Source organism: Phlebotomus papatasi, chromosome 1, assembly GCF_024763615.1.
Source record: "Phlebotomus papatasi isolate M1 chromosome 1, Ppap_2.1, whole genome shotgun sequence".
Classification (NCBI taxonomy): domain Eukaryota; kingdom Metazoa; phylum Arthropoda; class Insecta; order Diptera; family Psychodidae; genus Phlebotomus; species Phlebotomus papatasi.
This window is the reverse complement of record NC_077222.1, coordinates 93,560,604-93,580,426: the sequence shown is the minus strand read 5'-3', so window position 1 is coordinate 93,580,426 and position 19,823 is coordinate 93,560,604. Positions and strand designations below refer to the sequence as shown.

Below are 19,823 nucleotides of genomic sequence, written 5' to 3'. Positions count from 1 at the left end.
TTCCTTTTGTAGCAAGTAAATCAAATATTTCTTAAAATGTAACATGTGTATAAAAATCAAATGATGTCAAATATAAAGATGAGAAAACGTAAATGTAAATTGTTTTAATCTTGTATATTTGCAATCTGAATCCTCTTAAGATAAGAAGAATGAAGAAAAAATGAAACTTCAATTGCACAGGGTTATGCATTATGCCAATATTTATCTATACCAACATTCCCTTTTCATCTCAACATGTTTGCTATGTGAGCAAGATTAAAGTCAATGAAATAAAATTATTTGTGAGAATTTTGTCTTGTTGTGTAAAGAAATTGTTTTACAATCAATTATTTCAACATCAGACAATGTTTCATCTGTGCATCATGAAAAACACAACATGTTTCATTGATGCATGATGAAAAAAATCAATATGAAAATGCAGTGAAAAATTTTACCAACATAAAAAAAATCTGCAGAGATATCATATTTTTTATCATCTTGCACTTTTTCTGCATCAGAATATTTTCTTTACGTGAAAAAAAATCTTCAAAGTGGCGTCTGGCATTTTTTCTCAACGTAATTTGATTTTTTCTTTGCAGCATTAGCAGGATTGTTTTAATTACATTTTATAACACAATCAAAAATGATTGTATCGAACTTCTTTGACAAAATCTACTCGATTGCATGCAACTACTTTTAAACAATTCACATGATTCCTCATGTTGATGGCAACATAAAAACAAAAAAAAATAATGATACTTTGATCAGATGCGAAAGAAAACTCATTTCATTGTTTTACAATCAATTTTATTTATAACTTAGTCGGTTGTAGTTTTTCATTACACAAAAATAATCTTGACTTCATTTTTTGTTTTCTTCACGAGAAATATATTCTTGTAGACTCAACGTATGGCTCTCGGCATATAGGGCAATGTCTTGTTTTTGAAGCACATCCTTGACAAGCAGCAACGTGTCCACAAGGGAGGAAAGCGGTATCGTATTCATTGTTGTAGCATATTTTGCAGATTTTATGTGATTGCTGTACAATATCGTATTCTGCTTCTACATTATCACAATCCAAAATTTGATCGCCAAAGAATATCTCGAACAAATTATCGATTGTATTTTCATCATTAGTGTTAAAGAATTGTACCATCAATTGTTTTTTCTCCAAAATAGTCATGCTTTTTCCATTTTTCATTTTTCTTGAAAGTTTTTCCACTACACCGCGACGTAAAATCTCATTTTTGTTTTCATAAAGTAGGCCGATCATTTGCGCTATTGTCTTTTTATGTAAAATAAATTGCACCAAATCAGACTCTGATTTTTCTTTTGCCAAAGCTTCTGCTAATTGTCTCAAGCTGTGCGTACTCATTGCGATATAGATTTTTTCTGAGTGATTTTTTAAGATACACCATGTTAAATAATTGCGAAAAATGTTTGTAATGAACAATTTTCAATGAAAGAAAGGGGAGAGGGATTTTTGGGTTAAAAACGCTCTAAATTTATACTTTTAACTTTTTATTGCAAATTATATAGAAAATTATACAACACTACTAGAATTTTCAGATGAATATACATGATCTGAAGCAGGTTTCCTAGAATAATATAATAGCAGGTTTCCTAGAATAACTTTTGCATTAAAATTTACACATTACACTCATTTTTTAACGTTATTTTCCCACTTGACTTGGATTTTTTACAAATTTTTATTGCGTTTGGTTCTTTTGCCACTAGCAAGTGCGAAAGCAACTGCGGGAGTAGTTATGATACCTTTATCAACCAATTCGGTATTTTCGGGAATTTAAGCGGCTAATACAACTCAATAAACCTTTACCGATTTAGCCCTGATATAACAACTTAAACAAACGCAATAAAAATTTGTAAAAAATCCAAGTCAAGTGGGAAAATAACGTTAAAAAATGAGTGTAATGTGTAAATTTTAATGCAAAAGTTAAATATGACGTCATCGGATTCTGAGAAGTGGCGGGTGATATAGCGGAATGGGAGGGGGGGGGTGGGTGCCCAGTACAATTGGTGTATGTGTATTTTGTCCGAGATGCAATGCAACCTCCTCAGGTCGGGCCCAAATTTTGGATCTACACGTTTTTGACACTCATAAATCAAGAATATGTGCGCAAAAAAAAAACGATTTTCGTGGATTCTACAGGAGAGGTTTGAAACATATCCATGCAAAAGGAAAATCTCCAATTTCATTTTTTTGTTGCAAATGATGCTTTTCCAGGAAATCATTCCGGAATTTAGTATTTTTATTAAAAAAAAAAATCCTAATTTCACGTGTGCAGAGGATCATATTTCAACTGTGAATGGATTTTTTCCAAGAAAAGTTGCGATCGTGTAAGTGTATTTTACTAGGGCCACCAAGTCTTGTTCGAAACATGTCCTAGTGCATACAAAGAAGGAAAATCTCAAATTTCATCTTTTTATCACGTATGGTGTTTTTCCAGTAAAATATCGTACAATTTTGAAACTTTTATGAGACATTTTTCATTGCACGTGTGAAAAATAATATTTGAATTTCGCAATATTGGATAATTTTTTAAGTGATGCATAACTTGAACTGGATATTTCAACCAAGTGTGTAAAATTGTTGTTATTCTATAATCGACAGTCAAACCAATAAGTTTGTTTTACGAAAGATAGGCCAACCTAATTCACGGAGAATACATATTTCGGATACACAATAACATGGTGAGTTCCATATTTTTGAATAAAGAAATTCATAAAAATTATATTTGACGAAACTGTTTTGCAGTTTTTGATAAATCATAATCCTACGAAAGAAGAAGCTGAGAAAATTTTGGAAAGATTTACACGAAAAAGACCACATTCCGATGACCCGCCATCTTGGATAGAAGAAATTTTAAATAAAATGGAACGTGACATAGCTTCTGAGAAGTTACACAAAATTCAAAGGAGTGAGGTAGAGGAGTCTAACAAAGAAGTTGAAGATCAACTCATGTGTAAAAGAAAAGATAAGCTCACAGAAAAATACTTTGAAAAACAGGAGAAAAATCTTTACCTTGTAGAATATGTGACTGATTCAGAAGGAGATCAAGTACCTGCGGAAGATTTTTTATCTGATTTTGAGGAACAAACGTTATATTATTCTAGGAAACCTGCTTCAGATCATGTATATTCATCTGAAAATTCTAGTAGTGTTGTATAATTTTCTATATAATTTGCAATAAAAAGTTAAAAGTATAAATTTAGAGCGTTTTTAACTCAAAAATCCCTCTCCCCTTTCTTTCTTTCGTTGAAAATTGTTCACTACAAACATTTTTCACAATTATTTAACATGGTGTATCTTAAAAAATCACTCAGAAAAAATCTATATCGCAATGAGTACGCACAGCTTGAGACAGTTAGCAGAAGCTTTGGCAAAAGAAAAATCAGAGTCTGATTTGGTGCAATTTATTTTACATAAAAAGACAATAGCACAAATGATCGACCTACTTCATGAAAACAAGAATGAGATTTTACGTCGCGGTGTAGTGGAAAAAATTTCAAGAAAAATTAAAAATGGAAAAAGCATGACTATTTTGGAGAAAAAACAATTGATGGTACAATTCTTTAACACTAATGATGAAAATACAATTGATAATTTGTTCGAGATATTCTTTGGCGATCAAATTTTGGATTGTGATAATGTAGAAGCAGAATACGATATTGTACAGCAATCACATAAAATCTGCAAAATATGCTACAACAATGAATACGATACCGCTTTCCTACCTTGTGGACACGTTGCTGCTTGTGAAGGATGTGCTTCAAAAACAAGACATTGCCCTATATGCCGAGAGCCATACGTTGAGACTACAAGAATATATTTCTCGTGAAGAAAACAAAAAATGAAGTCAAGATTTTTTTTGTGTAATGAAAAACTACAACCGACTAAGTTATAAATAAAATTGATTGTAAAACAATGAAATGAGTTTTCTTTCGCATCTGATCAAAGTATCATTATTTTTTTTGTTTTTATGTTGCCATCAACATGAGGAATCATGTGAATTGTTTAAAAGTAGTTGCATGCAATCGAGTAGATTTTGTCAAAGAAGTTCGATACAATCATTTTGATTGTGCTATAAAATGTAATTAAAACAATCCTGCTAATGCTGCAAAGAAAAAATCAGATTACGTTGAGAAAAAATGCCAGACGCCACTTTGAAGATTTTTTTTCACGTGAAGAAAATATTCTGATGCAGAAAAAATGCAAGTTGATTAAAAATATGATATCTCTCTGCAGATTTTTTTTATGTTGGTAAAATTTTTCACTGCATTTTCATATTGATTTTTTTCATCATGCATCAATGAAACATGTTGTGTTTTTCTTGATGCACAGATGAAACATTGTCTAATGTTGAAATAATTGATTGTAAAACAATTTCTTTTCACAACAAGACAAAATTCTCACAAATAATTTTATTTCATTGACTTTAATCTTGCTCACATAACAAATATGTTGAGATGAAAAGGGAATGTTGGTATAGATAAATATTGGCATAATGCATAACCCTGTGCAATTGAAGTTTCATTTTTTTCTTCATTCTTCTTATCTTAAGAGGATTCAGATTGCAAATATACAAGATTAAAACAATTTACATTTACGTTTTCTCATCTTTATATTTGACATCATTTGATTTTTATACACATGTTACATTTTAAGAAATATTTGATTTACTTGCTACAAAAGGAATTTCATGAAACAGGCGAAAATAATTGACTGGTGGATCAAAAGTATTGCTGTTTGAAAAATTAGAATTTTCCAATCTTTGCACACCTAAAGATTTACAAGCATTGCTGTATCTCTCAAAATATTCCTGTACATACCACTGTACAGAAGTATTGTAAATCAAAGTTGCATTTATAAATTCAGAAAGTAACATTAATTTGTCAAATTCTGAAATATTTAGGGATAGACGATCATTTCCATCATTTTGACTGAGAATAAGTAGTTCGGAATTTTCCACGGCATAGTAACTACTAATGTTCATGCAGTTTTCAAGTTGAATATTCAGCAGCTCAAGTTCCATATTAGCATCATCCTTTCCAGCATCCTCTCCCAATAATTTCCTTAAAGTTTGTTCATTGGCACAGAACGTTGTCCATGTATTTTGGGTGAATTCTACAGCGTCAATTCCATCCCAGTAGCTTACGGCACATATTTTAGCAACTGGTGAAAAATTCTCTGGAGTAAACCCGATCGTGATAAACAATGTACATGTTCGATTTAGAAAGTAGGTGTATGCATTCAGTAGTTCAGGAGTTGTATTTTGTTGTCGATTTCTTGCATATTTTTCCTCATCCTTTCGAAGTTCCTCAGCAGGATCAGGATTATATTTGTTGAAGTGCTGCTTTGCCTTCATTACATTTGGAACTTGATGTGATCTTTCTTTTGTCTCCATATTTTCAGATAAGTTATTTTGTGATTTATCACTTTTCACTAAGAAAATGCCTTCCACTCATCAATAAATCAGGGATACAAATGAGACTTTTTTTCCAATGTTCAAATTCCTATAAAATATTTTAGGATCTTTTGATCGTACTGACGAAATTTCCCGAGAAAATTATGCAAACGTATGCAAAATGTTTGTTTCATACACGATGAAACATGTTTGGACATGTCATGTTCATATCTCAGAATAAAGTCTAGAGGTAGGATGCGAGGGGCAAATAGAACATTTTTCTAAATTACAAGTGAAGTTACTTTTTTTTAAATTGTTTTTCAATATAATAAATAAAATTTTGTTAACATTTATTCAGGGGAGGATGAAGCTTTACGGTCAAGAACTAAAATTAATAGTATTCAGTGATGAAGTGCTAGTGAGTGCAAAGCTAAATTTCTTTTATCAGTGTAAGAACGCAAATGTTTGACTTTATTTTAGTGAGTATCGCTTGAATTTTATTTTTTATGCCTATTCTACTGAGAGTCATCTTAAAAAAATTGATCTTCTACTAAAGAAAGAGGATTTCATCTTCTATTTTGTGATATGTGCCACAGAAATATACATAAATTTGATAATGAGTCATCAATGAAAAATGCATAAGTTAATTCAGCATCCCAGGTACCGAATTATAGAAGTGTATACAACATTTCATTCATAAAAATCAATTTTGTATGAAAAGTTGGTTCCTATTTTATTTTACTCTGCTGCCATTTCTCCACATAATCAAATTCTTAGGTAAATATTGTACATATATTTACAGATTTTTTCATATTTGCTAAATTATAATAAAAGAAAACACAAATCAATAATTCACTTTGAATAATTTTGTTCTGTAATGTTGTAAAAATTCTCTAATGTCAGAGAAAAAGAACATTGTAATACAAAGTTATGAGAAATCTAACACTTTTTACATACTTTCCCACTTGCGATCAAGAGAGTTAAATGATTCATACACAAGACAAGAAATTTTGCCCACATTGACATTTTTTCATTCATCTTTTAATTCTTTTATTTTATGCATGATACAGGAGTGCAAATTTCGAATAATCCCGCACAACTGCATAAAAATGCATAGCAACATCTTTGATCATCAGTTTGTTTATTTGAAAATTGAGGATCTGAAACTAAGATTCTTGAAATTTCATGGCAGTCACCATCTGCAATAAGCAGAAATTCAATATATTTCACGAAATTTATTACTTCTTATCTGAAATAACTGAATGAAAAATATTTTTTAGACAAATTGCATAAAATTGATCGTTTGATCATATCAACAAGAGATGTGAATGATGTGAGATACAATCGTGTAAGTGAAGAATTAAGATATTTTTCGGCAATTTATGTTACAATTTAAAGAAAAAAGTTAAATATTTCAAATAATATTGAAATACGCAAGCTCAAAAGTTGCATGCTTTGAAAAACAAAAAACTGTTTACATGCAAATCTCAACTCAATGACGTTTCAATATCTATTGATCAATATCCAATGAAAATGGTTTAAATTGCATGACGGCATCAACATCATGCTGTTCAATAACCAATGAAAATTATTGATAGTTCTTATCGCCAGTAAAATTAGTGAATATTGCGAAATTCCACTCAATTTTACAATTATATTGCGCACTGCAAGACATTTTTTCCATGTTGCTTCATTCATCTGAAGGAATCAAATTGTCGCACAAAGACTCATACAAATAGTCTCTCCCATATGGTCTCGAGCGCGCGAAAAGGTCTCATATTGCATTTGCATCTTTCCACACTTGGACAGTGCATATAGGCCAGAGAGTATAGAGAATCCCGCTTACTGCATAGGAAAGACTTCTGACAAACCTTCTATCATGCCACAATGGCACAATGGATAAGGTGCTGGACTCGCAACCGAGAGGTCTGGTGATCAATTCCCATGGATGGCAGATCTTTTCTCATATAAATTATATAGGGAGAAAAAAATTACATGAGGAAGAGTCCACCAAAGTAATTTCCGTTAATTCAAATATTCAAAATGACTATCAAAAAGCGCAATCTCAAAAAGTGTAAAGTTCCAAAAAGTTCAAGATGGTCGCCTAAAACTTACAGCTAAGATCAATATGGCGTCTGAAACGGATCACATTTCAAACAGCAGTATCGTACTCCATAGCCAATGAAAACGCTTCTTTCAGCAGTATCGTGCTCCATAGCCAATGAAAATGCGTCCCTCAACAGTATCGTGCTCCACAGCCAATGAAATCGCTTCCCTCAACAGTATCGTGCTCCACAGCCAATGAAATCGCTTCCCACTCAACAGTATCGTACTCCACAGACAAGCCACGCCCACAAATCAGTATTGTGCTCCATATTCAGTTAAAATAGTTAACCAAAACGCAAAATAGTAGCCGGAAAGGGCGGGGGGAGAGAGGAGGGCGGGGAGAGGAGGACGGGGAGAGGAGGGCGGGGAGCGGGGAAAACCGACCTGCAGGTAGCCCACCCACCAGAGTTATCGATGTGGCGTCACAAAACAGTCTCGTGCTCCACGGAAAGCCACGCCCACAAAACAGTACTCTGCTGTCCCCTTACTACTCATATCAATGTAACTCCACCTCAAAATAATCCCACCTCCCCCTAAAAATCTTACCTTTAACCCTTTAACGACGAGACACTTTTTATGGACTGAAAATCAACAATAAAAATTAAACTGAGAAACATAATCAATGATAAGTCTTACATCTAAACTAGGAAAGTCCAACAGACTCTGATTCGGTATATTTTGTGCTTCTATGAACGATAGGGAAAAATATAGCCCAAAAATTTAAATGATTTTTCTGACAATACACACAGAAAAATTTTGACTCTAAATTTAAGAATATATAAGATCCTGGGAACTTAAATTGGACGTGAATCCCCGAGGCGTTTAAGTTTAGAAGCTCTGAGCGAAAGAAATGAGCTAGAATCCCTAGCTCTTTCAAGTTAAGAGATCGGGAACTTAAGTTCAGCATTAGCTGGAAAATGAAAAATGCCTACAGATTTGCAACTAAAACTAAATGATCAAAGGATTTAGAATTAGGGCATTGGCATTCATTGGATGGGATTTGAAATTAAATTCCTTGGTGTTTCTGTTTAAGAATTTTTCATTTTTCTGTGTGATTTTTATTAATTTTTGACCATTGTTTGAGGGCTTGGGGCCCTCCCTGGATGATATTCTCTGTATTTCAAAGCCATTTGGTGCGTGAAAATCTTTTTCCAACATTTAAGCCTGCGCCGAGATTTGAACACGCGACCTTTGTGATGACAGTCGAGCATCTTCCAGCTGCGCCACGAACTCCTATAATGTATTCAAAGCATATCGGGAACCGTTGCATCGGCACACACGATATTCCAAAATGACATTCTAACAGCAGGATGGCAAATTTTACTGGTTTAGATAGTAATTTCAATCCAAATTACTATCCTCCGTTAAAATTTACTGTCTTCTAGTTAAATTCTAATATCTAATATGCGGCCAGTAAAATTTGCTACCCGGATATTAGAAAATCCCCGAGGCGTTTAAGTTTAAGCTCTGAGCCAAAGAAATGGGCTAGAATCCCTAGCTCTTTCAAGTTAAGAGATCGGGAACTTAAGTTCAGCATTAGCTGGAAAATGAAAAATGTCTACAGATTTGCAAATTGCAACTAAAACTAAATGATCAAGGATTTAGAATTAGAGCATTGGCATTCATTCGATGGGATTTGAAATTAAATTCCTGGGTGTTTCTGTTTAAGAATTTTTCATTTTTCTGTGTGTACCAATGAATAATATTTTTCGCTTTAATGAAAAATATTACGTATGAGTATTGTAGTTTTTATTGCCAAAGGGGTTTTACTTTAAAAAAAATTAGAAGTATAAAAAATAAATAAAATGAATTATGAATTTGAAAATTTAAAAATTCGCCATTTTTGAGTTTAAATATTTACTACATAGCATATAGCTAAAGACTTGTAAAAAATATTCTAGATTTCTTCAACCTTATACTTTACAATAATGTAGGGTAAGTGTGCCAAATTTCGGCATAGTTGCATGCAAGCGTCAAAGTCTCAAGTTTGAAATGTAATATTTTAAATTCAAATTGATTTTTTTATTCTTTCTTTTGTGAGAGTGTTGCTTGGAACTTTGTAAAGAGTTTACCGTCTTTATTTACTCTAAAATCATTCTTAAAACATTTTAAAATGAATAAAAATATAGACATAGCTTTGGTACCCTATTTCGGCCACCTTCATTCTCATAGTTCCTTGCCCTTCGGGAATCCTTACAATATCTTTTTTCACGTCATCTCGTTTGTCGTAACTACATTTTTTTTTCTTCTTTTGCATTGTATAATCTCTAGAGTACGTAAAATCTAAAAGTTCATGGAAATTCGAGGAACAAAAAAGGTGGCCGAAATTGTAAGCTGGCCGGAATTTGGCACACTTACCCTACAGATATAAGAAAAAAATAACTTTAGGTACCGTCGTTGCGGGTGACTTTGCACTCGGGGGGTGACTTTGCACTCTGTTGTTCGCGAGACTTTCATTAATTCTAGCACTTATTGATGGTCTTCGCCGATCCGGTCTACCATGTCAAAGTATATAGGGATATGTTATGTACCAAGTAAGGTACAAAGATCCCTAAAAGGATTTTTGTAGTTTCAGTAATAGTCAATGAAATGCTGATATAGGTATTTTGTCAAAAAACGGCTATGTGAAAAAGTTATCTGAAGGTGCAATTCCAAAATCGATTTCAGAGTAGTAAATTGCCCAAATCTAATCTAAATTTATCTGGCTAGAATAATCCACTTCGATTTTGTTGATTATTTTTATTAAAATATTTTTTTTCTCTATTATCTTCCTAAGAACGCATGATTTATGTTATAAAATTGCATATAATGGTCTTTCTAAAGCTTTTTTATAGAAGTATTTGTCTAAAAATTATCGAATTTTGTGGGAATTTAATATAAAGTGACCGAGATCTACAAGATGGTATGGTCGCCATCTTGATTTGACGTTTCTGTCTGCCATTTTGAATAACTGTCAAAGCAAAAATCTCATCCGATTGAGCTGAAATTTTAGTATGTTCTAGCTGATATCAAGGCCTTTTCAGAACATATATAAAATCCAACCTAGGTCAAGTGATTGTCTGGATATAGGGGCTTCAAGTTTAAAATTTTGACATTTTCATGAATACAGAATTATAGGGAGCCTGTTTTATCAAAACCATCACAAAAAAGGCAGCGCTATCGTTAGGCGATGAGATCTAACAAAAAAACAAAAAGAAAAGTAATGTTTTTGTTTATAACAGTGTATTATCTGAGAATCTTAAAAACTGTTTTCGCAAAGATGAAAAATAAAAAAAAATAATTAAATGCGCTTTTCGTTTTTTTTTTTTCAATTATGTTAGAGTAAGTAAATATATAAAATAAAAGTCTCAACCATTTTTAATAGTTACTGAGGCATTTTGTTTAGGTCTCAAATATTGAATATTAAAAAATAAAGACCGCCAAAATATGAGTATTACAAAATTTAAAACTTTGAGCCTCTGTATCTAGGTAAATACTTAACGTAGACTGGAACATAGATACGTTTTAAAAAGGTCTTGACATCAGCTACAACATACTAAAATTTCAATCCAATCGGACTAGTTTTAGGGTTTGACAGTTATTCAAAATGGCGGACAGAAACGTCAAATCAAGATGGCGACCACGTCATCTTGTAGATCTCGTGCATCTTACCCTTAGAACTGAAGATCTTCATTGTCGTTTATTATCAGAAATTGTTGATTTTTTAGTATTTATTAAAAAGTGCAAAGTCACCCGCACCTTATCCCAAGTGCAAGCCCTTTTTCTTGATTTTTTTAAACATAGTAAAATTTTATAAAATTAATGTTAGTGGCACAAAATCCATTCATTAACAACTGAATTCAAATAATTTTACCCATTAACCCCCCTCCCTTCACTTTAACTGTCCACTTTTAGAGGGTAAAGTTGAAAAACAGCGAAAAAACGTGCAAAGTCACCCGCAACGACGGTAGTCAGGAAAAATTATTTTCTTTATGGGACACCGGTGTTCCAATCGTCCTTAAAGGGTTAATAAACTGATTTAGACTTACAACTAACTTTTATTTGCGTTTTCTTTTATAATTACATACTGTAATTAAAATACAAATTAGGGATAAATAATTATGAAAAAATTAGGCAACATGATACTTAAACAATCAACAAGAATGAAAGGGACACCACGAAGAATGTCTGCAAAAAATGTGTAAAGCGGGATCTACTTTATGGAGTACTAGAAGTTCTGCTAGAGACTATAGGGGCTATGATATAAAATAATTTGGTACATATGTATATAATAATTTTCGTGCATATGTAGGGTAAGATGGGGTCATTTGGAATCATGTCTATTTTGGAATTTTGAGCTTTTCCCACTGAATCAGATGGTCAAAGAGAAAAAGAAAACAACAAAGGAGTACAAAATTTTACATTCAAGAGTACTTCTTCGTTGTTTTTTTTTTCCTTTTGTCATCTAAAATTATTAGAAAATCTCACAGTTTCAAATTAAACATGATACCAAATTACCTCATCTTACCCTATATAAGTCATTTTACAAAATATATCTGTACATCATAAAGATAAACTTAGGAATAATAGCATTCCGTTATGTCTTTTTTAAAAAGACTTTTGACCTTGCTTTTTACACTTTACCACTTGTTTAAAAAATTAGAATTTGTTCATAACTTTTAAATCGACAATTTGAATACAAAAATAAGTGATAATAAAATCTATTGTTAAATATAATATTATTTTGAAAAATTATGCAAAAGGGCTAGCAAAACGTTCCAGCTTTGCGGAATACTCGAACTCGTGAGTTAGACGCTATACACAAAAGTACTTTCGCTTAATTTATGACTGAATCGACTGAATCACTCAAAAGATCGCCCAAAATAGCTTATGAGTAATAAAATTGATTTTATGATAAAAATTACTTATCGGTTAGAAATTCATTCATTACCGGTTCATTAATCGATTGGAATCGGTTCAGACTTATCAGAAATTCTAAACATTTTCCAATGAGCCCAAAAATATGATACCATCCGAATGAGAAATACGCACTCTTTTAAACTTTTGACCTTGAAAACCTGGATTAGGAATTATTCAACGCTATTTTCGTATAAGGACGAAAGGTCCACCAGGCAAGCTCTAAAACAGTCTAGCAATCCTTAAAAAACATGGTTTTAGGGGAAAGAAAAAAGTGGGGGAAAATGAGGGGCATATTTACGATCTTTGTGTCGACTTATGGGGGTCTCCCGAAGGTCCCTAGTTCTCTATATCTAACCGTTTGACCTCTAGAGCTGGCAAAAGCCGGACGGGTAGACGGACAGACGGACAAACAGCGTGACGTCATTCCTCAGAAATCATCTGAAATGTGGATATATTGATAAAAGTGGTGCCCGAGGGGTGGAAGCTGCAAATTTTGGAAGTGAAAAAATCGAGGGATTTATATACTGCTCTCTCTGTTCGAGCAGTAAAAGCATTTCAAAACAATGACAATGACTTTGAATAAAAGGAAGCAAATGGGTGCCGCATGAATTGGGACAAAAAATCAAAAATCCACTTGCGAAATTTTGCGTTTGGGGTATGAAAGAAAAATTATAGATAGACTCTCTGGTGATGGCCAGTGGATTTGAAGATCACTGAAATGACCACTGAAGAAGGTCCATATCCAGGATCCAAAGCTCTGGGCAAGATTGAACAAGTGTTTTTCTTTGTGAATTGATTTCAGATACACTGGCCATCATCGGAGAATCTGCTGTGTACAGGGAGCGCGCTTTATATTGAGACTGACTTCAAGGTCTATTGGGGGCCATTCCTTTGCTCGATAGTTGTCGCTACTCGGCTTTCTTACAAGCTGGGTAGATCAGCTGATATTATAAGCAGAAAATAATTGTAATGGTCAAATCAAGTGAAGAGCACAATCGCTGAGTGACCATTACTGAAGCCCTCCGCGCCGATCGGATTGAATTAGAAATATAATTAAATTCTTCTCGTACAAAAAACCCACAGTTTACCGTATTGTCCGCAAATTTCAGAAAGCCAATGGGTCAGGAGATATTATCGACATATCGATCAGGAAGAAACACGCCAGGAAACCTTCCGTTAGGACTCCTGAAATGATTCAAAGCGCTCAGACGATGATTTGTGATGATCCAAGGCTATCAATTCGGAAAATACAGTGGAGGAAATTTAAATATTTGGTCCAACAAACTTAGTTTTATTATGCCAAGTAAAGGTCTGCCCAAGGATCATTTTTATCATAGTGACCCGCACTCACTCTCGTGCGTCCGTGAACACAAGTCGATAATTCGAATTTATGGTACAAATAGGGGGGAAATTTGAATAGGTATTTTTATTTTTTAATATTACTGGAACCGTTCTTTTATAAGAAATTGTTTATATTGATAATAAAATGATCAAATTAGACTTTTCCTTCAAATTAAAGCCTTCAACAGTAAGAAAATTTTATTTAATAACTAGAATTTTTGATTGATAGAGGCCATAAGATTTTAAATAATAAAATCGTTCTAATAAAGGGCTTTAAGGAGTTTGGCTTAACAATACTTGTTGTTACGTAGAGGATGAGTAATTCGGGAAACATTATTTGCCAATTCGTCAATAAAAAGGACTCCTAGGGACGAAAATAAGGTACTTTTAATGGTAATACCATGTTTTATAATAAGGATTTAGCACGAATTTCTTATAAAACAGTGAGTTTTACTTTATTAAACTTTTCAGATACATGTAAAATATTGAAGTACAATAATAGTTAATAAACATAATTTTGAGGGTCGATTGAAATTCAAAGAGAAATAAATTTCTATCACAAGGTTTGGCGGAATGTTATAAATTAAAGTTTTTACCAATAGAAAAAATAATATTTCGTCAGTTTTCATCCATATAGAAATTCATTTTTACTGAATACCAATCGAGCGACAAAATGCTGTTTCTTTACTGGTAGTTTCTTAAGAGATTTTGTCCACTGTAGGTAGATTGTAGCCATCAGGATTCCTCGGATGCGACGTGTAGTGATTGGTATTTGAATATCCTACCTGTATTTCAGATTTTGTAACGTAAAAGTCACAGCTTTGCAAAAAGTTTATATCAAATTCTTATCAAATAACATAGTAATACCTATTAAAGTACCTTATTTTCGTCCCTAGGAGTCCTTTTTATTGACGAATTGGCAAATAATGTTTCCTGAATTACACATTCTCTACGTAATAGCAAGTATTGTTAAGCCAAGCTCCTTAAAGCCCTTTATTAGAACGATTTTATTACTTAAAATCTTATGGCCTCTATCAATCAAAAATTTTAGTTATTAAATAAAATTTTCTTACTGTTGAAGGCTTTAATTTGAAGGAAAAGTCTAATTTGATCATTTTATTATCAATATAAACAATTTCTTATAAAAGAACGGTTCCAGTAATATTAAAAAATAAAAATACCTATTCAAATTTCCCCCCTATTTGTACCATAAATTCGAATTATCGACTTGTGTTCACGCACGCACGAGAGTGAGTGCGGGTCACTATGATAAAAATGATCCTTGGGCAGACCTTTACTTGGCATAATAAAACTAGGTTTGTTGGATCAACCCCACACCCACACCACCCCCTTTGAAAAAATACCTATTTAAATTTCCTCCACTGTAGCATCGATTCTCGAAGTGAGTGATCATACGATGCGTCAGAGTAGTGTCTGGAAGACCTTATATATCTTCCAACAGGACGGAGCGCCCGCGCACACAGATCATTTGGTCCAAAATTGGTTGAAGGACAATGTGGACATGTTCTGGCCCAAGGATTTCTGGCCTCTGAACAGCCCGGATTTGAATCCTCTGGATTAACCAACAAGTTCAGACATCCTAGTGTACCGCATCTAAAAGCAAGTATTGAGTATTGAGTCTGCATTCAGGGGTATGGATAAGGATGCGTTTCAACGCGCCTGTGAGCGCTTCAGGGCTAGGATGGCGTCTGTTGTGGCAGTGGGAGGGGTATATATTGAGTAAATGTAATCTATAACACCCAATAAGAGAAATCATGAAGACAATTTTTTTTACCTGAAAAGTAATAAATCTTACGGCGTTATCACACTTGCACATTAAAATTTTAATGTGATTCACATTAATTGTCGCTTGTGAGCGTCCAAATATGTTATTTGTGTCTTTGAGTCACTTAATATTTGGGGTTTTTCCATTTATTGATAAAGAAGTGGACTTGGCCTGCAAAAATAAGTTTAAATTGACCTAAAGCACAAATATTTTTTACATTAAAAAATTAAAGAGAAAATCGCATTAATTTTTCACATTAATGCTATAAATAAACTTATATCGAATTTTGCGGGCCAAGTCTACCTTTTTATCAAAAAATAGATCAAATTTTGAATATAAAATGATTCAAACACACAAATTACACATTTGGACTCTCACCAGCGACAATTAATGTGAACCATATTAAAATTTTAATGTGCAAGTGTGATAATACAGTTAGTAAGAATAAGAAGATGAATAAGTTTCAATTTGAAACACCGCACCCTGTAGATAAAATTTCAACATAAAATCATACAAAAGAATTATTTGTATTTGGAATATTTAGGTTTACTTTTCAATAGATTTTAATCTACAAACTCTCAGACAAGAAAGAATTATAAACAGTTATACAAAGAATCATCCTAAAATGGTTTTACATCATAAGGGAAATCTAGTTAAAAAAAATAAAGAGAAAAATAAAATAAAAGTTCATTTATTCCTGGTTTAAAAAATTTACAACCTTTATTATCTTCAATATAACAATTCAATCTATTACATACATTGTTGTTAATCGATTCTATCCTCAGTAGCATTCTTAAATGCTTCTTCCAAATTTCCAAGTCTTTGGCTTAAAATCTCTGTTAAAACCTCTTGGGATTTTTTAATTTCTACAAGAGATTTGTTAATTACATCAATTTCTTTTCTTTGTTCTACGTAAGATTTTGTAAATTCTTGCAGTGTGAAATTCATAGCTGCAATGTCCTTAACTTTGCCTTCTAGTGTATTGATCTTTTCCCAAAAATATGCCAATTTTTCATTGGTTTTTTGGGCTAAAATATTCTCCAAATTATCGGAATTTTTTAGTAATTCGGTTTCGTGATTTTGATAACAAGCATTTCCATCAATATTTGTAGTATTAACTGGAATTGTTGTATCAACATGAAGTTTGATATTAAGAGCTTTTAACTTTTTCAGCAGAAGAAACAGTTTTGAGCATTTAAACCTGTTATGTGATAGACCAACTTCAACTAATTTCGGCATAAAAGATTCAGGAGAGTCATTGAAATCATGCAAGGGGTTTCCATTCAAATAAAAGAATTGTAAATTTTCAAAAATTGACATTGTATACTCATCAACGACTTCTAATCGATTGAATGACAAATCGAGAAATTGAATTACATTGTCTGGGAAAAAGCTATCGTGATTAACCTGATAAATATTGTTATTTTGTAATTTTAATGTCTCCAGAGTCGACATATAGGCAAAGCAGGAGTCAATGTTATCAATATTATTTGATTTAAGAGACAGTAAAGTCAAATTTCTACATCTACAGATATCTTGTAGATTATTTCCCAATTTGTTATTATTCAAGTTCAAAATGTTTAGAGATGCAATTGAGTCTCCAAATGATATTTCAGTAATTTCATTATCTTCAGCATCAATTTCTTTATATTTACTTCCAATTGCAAGATATCTAACCTTATTTCTTGCAATATTTAAAGACTTTATTGAAGTATTTCTCAAGTCCAAATAAGTAAGTTGATTTGATATTAAATTAAGAGCAAAATCACTGGATAATAAATTTTCCGTCACATTGAGAACTTTTAATTTATTGTAGCTCAAATCTAACATTCTAAGCCCAGTAATTGTTTTAAATCTGTTCAAATCTAATTCTTCCAGGGAGTTTTTTTTAAGGTTTAATATTTGTATATTAGGATGATCGAAAACAATCATCGTTATATTATTTATTACATTATTAGATAAATCGACAATTTGGTGAACTCCCGAAAAAAGACTGCCTTCCAAAATTGTAATTTTATTGTTTGACAGAAGTATTTTCGATAGTTCTGGACAGTTAAAAAATGCATTTTCTTGTAGTGAAACGATTTCATTTGATGAAAAATCCAATAATCTTAGATGATCAATTGGAATTGAGTTAACGTACTTCAAAGTAGTATTAGTCACTGTTAAATATTTTAGGTTTCTTAGGGGGTAAAAAAGATTTACTGGAAGACTTTCCATAGATGAGTCCGTAATCTTAAGAATTTCTATGGCCTCACTATTGCTGAGATAGTAAACACGTTCACTTGATAGTTCATAATTCCTTATAATACACTCGACTGCTGAAATATGCCTCCCGTATTCATCATAGAAATAACCTCCATCTAAGATGTTAAATTCCTCACAGTGTACATTTTTATTGCGAATATTTTGTCCTATGGCTGTGGTAGCAATTAGAAGAAGTGATACTACGTTCCTTAGTGAAAAAAAAAGAGATCTATTAAACAGACAAAAGAATATAATTATTTTAAGAAATTCTACCTCAGAAGACACATTTTATTAGCAAATTATCACTGTAATCGTCTGACCACAAGTTTCCTCTTTAGTGTAACTACCACTACTGAGCTGAAAATGTTCAATTGCTCTCTATTTAAATATCAATCATCTTATCAACAATATTACAGTTTCATTCCATTTTTGCATACGTTATTTTGGTCTATGAACTGCACGTTCTCAAAAAAAAAGAAAAAAATAAGGGAAATGTACCAGCGATCGTCAATGTTACTCGGATCAGAAAGCTGTCCCACGTATCGGAACCCCAAAATAAAATGATTTTTTCTTAAATTATTTGCTGCACCAATTTTCTCTTATAGAATTTCCAAGAAAATTGTTATTATTTTCCTTATTTATTAAATTACTGTGTTAGAGTTTTAGCTAGAAATTCGCCATTCACCACTTTCTTAAAATTTTACCGGAGAATTGGTCAATCAAAATATTAGGAATTATATTTTATTACAATAAATTTATAAACCTTTGTAAATAAAAAGAATGGTCCTCAGTTATTATAATTTCATTTTATCAATGAATTTTATTATCTGGGTAGAAAATATTGATAATAAATTATTTTTTCGCGACAAGTCCATTTTCTTCCGTCTGTTCCTCGAATCGACACATTTTCTTCTTCACTAAGAAAAAACTGAAGATTTGAAACAACGCTATCGCCGAGTTGAATTAACTCGTCGAATATCGATGTAATTATTACTCTTTTTCGGTCTAAAATTCCATCTCGACTGAAGTATATGCTTAAGTGTTTTCGTTTGAAGAATATACTTTAGTCAAGACGATTTTCATGTGACAAAGTTCATATGGAACATCAATTAGAAATATGCCTAACAGTGTTTCATGAAGACATGTGCACGTGCAGTGCATCATATGTGATATTTCGCTCGAAACATAAGAAACTTCACATCAAGAAAATATTAATAAAGGAAATGAAAAATTAAAAAAATATATATAAAATTACCAAATCTATTCATTTTGGGATTTGAAAGAGTTATTTTAACACTAAAATAGAATTCTTTTAACTCTTAAAAAGGGTTATTTTAACTCTTAAAAAGAGTTATATACAACTCTTCTGAATATTATATCTAAATAGAAGTAAAATCAACTCTAAAATATAATTAATCGAAAATCACAACGAAAAAGACTTAATTTAACATCGATTCGTGTAAGTTGTACTCGTTTACACTGTGCAACAATTTCAAACTTTTTTTTGTCCCTGGGTTCTTATGCTATTTTTTCTATTGCTAGGGTCAATCGATTTACGAAAATACTTATCATTTTGATTTCATTTGGATTTTGCGCCTGGTATTTACGAGAAACGGTTTTTTCCGTTTTTTGATACTTGGGTGCCTATATCTCCGAATCTGCTGAACTGATTTATTTCTTAATTTGGAACAATTTGTTGTCCTTTACATGCCCGATAAATCCTCTGAACAAATGAAGTTCGTACAACTGACACCAGGGGCGCTGTAGTCCCATAAATGTCAGAAAACATGTAAAAATCGAAATTTGTAGCAACTTTGATCAAAAATATCTCGAAAACTAAAACTGTCCTTAACAATCTGTTTTGTGCAATCTGCTACATTTTCGTTCATGTACAACTTTTCTCTCAGATTATTTTTTAACCTCGATATTGAGGTTCAAACGAAAAACGAGCACTCAGCCAACTCAAGAAAAATTAACTATTTCGCAAATTTTGACTTTTTCTTTTCAAGTTTAGATAACCCAGAGTATTATTTTCACTT

At 32.2% G+C, this 19,823-nt stretch overlaps 1 protein-coding gene across 1 annotated transcript; it reads right to left on the bottom strand.

Moving 5' to 3' along the window:
• Positions 1–16,227: 16,227 nt before the first annotated feature.
• LOC129809782 (toll-like receptor 6) lies at positions 16,228–18,206 on the bottom strand. Its single transcript, XM_055859871.1, has 2 exons — positions 18,058–18,206; positions 16,228–17,992 (listed from the first exon to the last, which is right to left on the bottom strand). Exons 1-2 carry the CDS (start codon positions 18,069–18,071, stop codon positions 16,303–16,305), a joined length of 1,704 nt encoding a protein of 567 aa, XP_055715846.1. The 5' UTR covers positions 18,072–18,206; the 3' UTR covers positions 16,228–16,302.
• Between the last annotated feature and the right edge of the window lie 1,617 nt (positions 18,207–19,823).